The following is a 6,593-nucleotide window of genomic DNA, read 5'->3' as shown; positions in this document are numbered from 1 at the left end:
AAAGATTTACCTTTTTATTAAATATCAATTATATTATTCAGGGGATGGGGGATTGAAAACTTATACAGTTAATCTATTTTCATTCTTTTTTCTAAACTTTATTTATCTAACTATATATATATGTCTTTTTAGATTCCAAACTTTTATGATTTGACTCGATATTTTAAAACAAACATTAAAATGGAGCACATTTTTATATATAAGACGAGACTAGAGAACTTATGCACTCATACATTCATTAAAAACACACACACACACAAACTTTGTTCACTATTTTCAATTACACAACAGACCTGACGGAGCAGAAATCTGTTGCTGTAATTTTCTAATACAGCTTGTACTGCAAAAACCAATGTTGCTCCGACCCAGAATTGCTCATGAAGCAACGTTTCGAGAGCCTCCACGTCCAGGCTTCACTGATCACACATCTCTGACCCCCACGCAATTTCTCGTCGAGACATTTCACACCACTGCAGTCTTTTATTGCACATTAAGTATACAAACAGCGAAAACAGAGCTCTGCGAGTTCTCAAGGCCAGACATGCGTAATCATAGAAAATAGTTTTCTCTCACAAATGCATGCCATGAACAAAGAGTCAAACACGCTTTTATTTCTTCAGACATCTACTCAATATAACTGATAATAATCTGCTTGGATGAGGCTGAGAACAAAAATCACACAAGTTACAGAAGAAGAAGCTATCCTTGCCCTTTAGCTTTTTTTTTTTGTTTCACAGTCACAGTAAAAAGAAAGAAAAAAAAGGGAAAATGGCTACAAAGTCATCTATAGCACCGGAATACAACTGATCTGGAAATGACTTTAAGACTATAATGTTATGACCGAGAAAGAATTTGTGCAATTTGTCTTTAACAGGTAACGAACTTGGTGGAGGAAACTTTTGCGTAAAAAGGTTCTGGAACTGTAAACCGAGTCTGTCATTGTAACATGAGATGTTGATCGGAACCGCTTGTAAACTCTATATGTCGACCGGACGATGTAAACTTTCTTGAAACGTTTTATGACAAAGAGTCAAACGAAAATACCACAAAGTGGTGATGGTCTGATGAAGCTTCATGAAGGAGTGTCATGTAGTTTAGAGGTCAGTAGGTGGCGCCATCAGTTTAAACATGATGTGATGTTTCATTAGAACAGTTGTTTAAAACAAAGGAAAATAGTGCAGACACTGCCATCTAGTGGACTGTGAAAATAATGACACTGCTTCATGAAACTTCATCACAACCACAAAAGTGTGCGTTCTCGTTCATAAATCCACTTGAAGAGGTTCTTCATTTGAAGGACAACTGGTGGAAGATATACACACATTATATTTTAAATTCTACTGAATGGTGATGATGAAGTTATGTCACTGTTCACATTTGACCCCCGCTCGTTTTACAGCCAAAAAAAAAAGTTTGGACCCCCCTGATCTACATCGCCGTGCGTCTTCACTGACAAGTCATCATCTAATGGGTGTTTTTGGATTATTGGAGGAAACCACTCCTGCTGTGTTTTCAGTTTTATCTTGACCTTTAAAGTATATACTTTATTGAATATTGTTTTGATTGTTTAAGCGCTTTGTGACCCTGGTCTGGAAAAGCGCTATACAAATAAAAATTACTTACTTACTTAGTTACAGTGTCTAGAGAAAAGGCCAAAGAAGCAGAAGGAGGTTAGTGTTAAGTGTAAGATCTGGAAAGTAGATTTGTTTCTTTATTATTCAATCAAAACGATATTTTCACTTCAATCGATAAAAACAAAAACTTAAAAATTTATTGGAGAAACTTTTGGGGTTATTGAACGATTTAGACACTTCAATCAGAGAAAACAGTTTGAAACATTTTCTTTGATTAAAACAACTTCCTTTAAAATTACAAATTATTGTATTTTGACTCAACTAACTTTTCTTAGGAATTCATATTTTGAATAATAAAGAAATACATCTTTCTCCATTTAAGACAAATAAAAGACTGACTTCAGAATTATAGAAATTGGTCGTTAGCTCATACTTTTAACTCAAATTAATGGACTAATCGTTTTACTTGAAATCACCTTCTGACTGACTGACAAATAAGGCATGAGTTCAAGAAGTTTCCACATAAATGCATTTACACACTAGACACACTAGACACACACACACAGTCTCTGATGTTAATGAGATTTCTTAAGAGGATTCATTCTTTTGGTACATGTGCATCAAAAACTGATTGAAGTTGATCACTTTTAAGCATAAAACAAAGGTTATAGTTCACCAGTTTCAAAATGATAAAATCTAAACTAACACAAACCGGCAGCATCTGTACAACATGATACCCCAAAACTAGTAAGTAAGTAACTAGTTGAGGTTAGCTTCTCTGTGCAGACATAAGCACCGTTCAGAACGCTTCCTATTGCATCTGAAGTTCTTGTCAGAAACCAACAAGCGAAGGCTTGAATGGCCGAAGCCCGATCGAGGCTCGAAGGCGAACGAGGCGAGAGTGATGGACGAGATACCTCATGTGTGCAAAGGTCTGAGCCGAAAAGATAATGGCAGTGAGATCCGCGTGAAGATAAAAGACGGAATAACCCTCCACAACTCTCAACCGGGTCCACTCGTTCATGACAAGAAAATGATCGATTCTTTTTTTCTTCCTTTTCACGCTCAGGTCACAGCTTATCATAAATGTCACAGCAAAAATCATCCCCGACTCCTGAAAGGGCGCCGATTGTTCCGCGGACGACAGGAGGAAAAATAGATGATGACTCACGATGATGGAGGAGAAGCTTCAATTTAAGACACTTTCACGTATTAGGACTCACAACATGATTGAATAATTGAAAGTGATGCATGAATAATGCACCAGAAGCCTATTTCTGGCCTGTCCTCTCTGAACGGTGAGCCGTCCATTACGGTCTGAGCGCCGAGTGGAATGTTGGAACAGTCCTTGAGGTGCTGCCCGTTGTCTCAATGTCCTGATAAGCGGCGGCGGCCGGTCGGTCTTAATCAGGATTAATGCAGAATCAGTAAGGAGAGCGCGTCTGTCCAGACACACTCCCGCCACCTGTCTGTTATTGATCGAATTTATTAAGGTATAATTGAATTCCGGACCTCGTGTTACTCCAGGAGAGAGACACAGTGGCTGACTAACTGATGGGGAAATGTTTAAGAAGAGGTCTGGTACGAAGAGGGCAGACGGGAGGCAAGATACTACTATACTACTATAGGTAATGAAGACGTCTCTTATGGATCGATATGTGACTTTTTTTTTTTGATTGTCCATTTAGCCACACTGAAAGCCTCTCTCCGCAAATTGGTCTAAAGTATCGCTTGCACCACTGGTAGTCATGGCAACATGGATACTTAACTTTGTTTCACGATCGCTGTCTTGGGTCTAGTCGTTTAAAACTAGTTACTGCTCCCTATTGTTGAGGTTATTCGTGGTCTGGTCTGGGTTCCAATGGTCTACGGTTTTCTCCTGGTCTCGGGTTCATTCCATCTCACCTTGTTTCGATCTGTAGTAGTTGGTTTGGCACACGAGGACAATTGGTGATTATCCAATATGTTGTAATGTTCTTAAAGTCAAGCAAGTAATTGTAAGTAAGTAATAATTATTTGTAAACCGCCTTTCTAGAGCAGTGTCACAAAGTGCTTTAAAAAACAAAAACAATACACTTAGACATTCTTATTTATGTAGGCTTTTTTTCAAGGTTTTTCTGGGACTCCTGTGTTTGTCTTATGTGCCTTAGCCTTTTAAAGTATATATTTTAACTGTGTATTGTGTGCTATATGTGTGTACTATTTACTTCTGGTTTGGGTCTTGATCTGGAAAGGTCTTATACTTTAAGACTCTGAGAATCTCGACAATCTTCGTTCTTGGCTAATGAGGTCCTGACTCGTCTACTACTGCCACTCCAAAGATATTGTTTCAGTCTCTTTTTCCTTCTCTGTATGTCATGGTGTTGACCTACCTCGCATCAGCTGGTGAGTTTTTTTTTCCATATGCTGTCAGCAGATGATATCTATCCAAATCCTGGTGAAAAGTTTGTGCCAGTCTTTTTGTCAAGATATCGGAGAAGGTGTCGTGAAGTATTTCACATTATAAAACTCTCTTCCTGTTGCAAACTGGATACATTTTATATATTCGACAAAATATAGATTAAAATTGGGATTTCTATCAAGGCCATTAGCTATCAGCATTTCAATAAAGATATATATTTACCTGGTAAGAGTTGCGTGACAAAATATATACTCTACTTCCTAATTAAAAAAAGATAATGTCCTGTCCTTGCCCCTGTTCTAACCAATTACCACCATTTCTTCTTAAACTAGTCACCTTTTAAATACACCAACATAAAGCAGGAAACCATGTAGGATGAAAGTATAAAGTGGTGATGAGTTCAATGAGAGGGAGTGAGATGAAGAGAAAGCCATGAAAAGTTTAGCAAGTCAGTGATTTTATTTAAGTTAGATCATATAACTTTTAGGTATTTCTAGGAGTTTAAGTTTCTGTTTAATTTACTGTAAAATAAGTTTAAATTCATGAATTGAAAAAAGTTTCTTGGGATTTTAAACTTTCAGAAACTCCCTATTATCCAATAGTTGAAATAACTTACTAAAACCTCATTTTAAGCAAGTTTTAACAATTCTACAGCCGTAAAATCAACATAATAAATAATTGTTCCAGTAAAGCAAATGGTTTCAATAAGTCCTAAAATATATTGGTATCAGTAATATTTACCCGAAATATACTTTGTATTGGATTGATCTCACCAGTTGGAGAATGTCTCGCCCTCTGTAACCATCGTGTCCGTGTTGACCTGCCAAGCTTTCTAGAAAAACGGTTTAAACTCATCCAGACACTTATTGGTTCAAATAAAATGGAGGAAACTCTATTGTTTTTTTTTTGGTCTTCTGTAAAATTACCTGTGACATTCAACGCTCTTAAGGCTTTGCAACGATTGCTGTGACATTTAACAGAGTTTTTTTTTTTTTAGAATTCCCGTCGCACCCGCACACCGTCGTCACAATCTGCAACACATCCCCTGTTACATCTTTAGAAAAAAAAAAAAGTTGATATCCCAAAAACACTCTTTCCTCTCAGCGGTGGCGTCCCACATTCAACTCACTCGCTATTTATAGCACTTTCAGCGGAACCAGATTTTAAAAGGAAAAAAAAGGAGGAGAATGAACGGGATGGCGGTGGGTGTCGGAGGTGGAGTTTTGCTGTCCTCTGGAATGTGTGAGTCATCAGTCATTGGACAACTGGAGGTGGGATCAGGGGTTTGGTGAGGGTGCTGAGGGGGGTCTCAGCGGGGGCCACTAGTCATACCGGCCCTTCAGTCAACCCCTCCAAGGGGAGGGTGGTGGTGGCGTTGTCGGTGGGTTGCGGGTCGTCCTGGGGCCGTGGGGGGGTGTAGGCGGCGGGGGCAGCGAGGCTGGCGTAAGGCAGATGGCAGTCCGAGTGCAGGAATGGCGGGTAATGCTGGCGGTAGCAGATGTACGCGAACAGCAACCCGATGACGCCCCCGACCACCGCGTCTGTAAAGACAGGAAATATAGAATTCAAGCAGAAGGTGTGAGGTAACACCTGCTGTTGGAATGAACACGATTCATTAGGTGCGCTAACGCTTCCTCGTGGGCAGCCTTCATGCTTGGCTCATTGACAGAAGCATTTTTCCAAAAAAGAATGAAACTGGAAATACTTTTCAAAATTGAGACCTTGAAAAAAGTAGCTTTGTTTGGCTTTTGTGATTCTGAGTTAGTAGTTCGATGCCAGCTCCAGGTGGAGTTATGTTTTCAGAAAATAATGACTTTATCAGTGTAGTGAACTTGTTTTAACTTAATTGAACGCACCCTGATCTTAACTACGTCAATGGTAGTGTTGTACAATTATGAAGTCCTGAAAAACGTTTTAAAGTTACCAGAGATAAATTGAGAAACTCACAGAACAAGAGCATAAATATTGTTCATTTAACAAATGTACACACAGAAAACAGAAATAAATAGAATTCATGACATTGTAGTAACACTGTTTAGACACTGGAAGGAGCAACAAACACTATTTATCCTACTAATTGGGCCTTTAATTTTGCTAATTTTAAGCAATCATAAGTAAAATATGAAGCTTGACTGGAATTTAAAGAGCAACTCATTTGGAAATCTAACTTATCTGACTCACTCCCATGTTTCAAATGTTCAAGTCTTCCTCTCCAAGATGCAGTAAGTCCTTCATCATGACCATGTTTTGAACTTATTACTTTATAAAGTTCTCCTCGTCTGAAATCTAAGCGAACGAGAGGTTACAAGAGCTGATTCCATTAATGGCCTTCACTCCTCCTCCAGCCAGCTGTAATCACGCCACGCTTTGTTTGTACAACAAGTCCCTTGGAAGTGATTACATGCGGTGAAAATTTTCTAATGTAAATATTTAAACGAAAATAGTTTTTTTCAAACAGACACATACTGATGATACAATAGACATCCAACATCTATTTAAGAGTCACTTACATATAAGTTGCCCTTCAAGGGAACCTGATTTAATTTTATTAAACCTGAAACTTGGACAATCTTCAGAAAGAGTTGAACAGAAATTTCCTGTATTGCATTATTCTGGTT

At 38.4% G+C, this 6,593-nt stretch overlaps 1 protein-coding gene across 1 annotated transcript in view; it reads right to left on the bottom strand.

Moving 5' to 3' along the window:
- Nucleotides 1-466: 466 nt before the first annotated feature.
- plpp4 (phospholipid phosphatase 4) overlaps nt 467-6,593 on the bottom strand; it is a 70,014-nt gene continuing 63,887 nt past the window's right edge. Inside the window, exon 7 of the mRNA XM_087803327.1 lies at nt 467-5,516. Coding sequence (XP_087659453.1) covers nt 5,302-5,516 — 215 coding nt within the window. The 3' untranslated portion in view covers nt 467-5,301. The remainder of the gene's footprint in view (nt 5,517-6,593) is intronic.

This window comes from Callionymus lyra, chromosome 11, assembly GCF_982586985.1.
Source record: "Callionymus lyra chromosome 11, fCalLyr1.hap1.1, whole genome shotgun sequence".
Taxonomy (NCBI): domain Eukaryota; kingdom Metazoa; phylum Chordata; class Actinopteri; order Syngnathiformes; family Callionymidae; genus Callionymus; species Callionymus lyra.
This window is presented reverse-complemented; position numbering and strand designations above follow the sequence as displayed.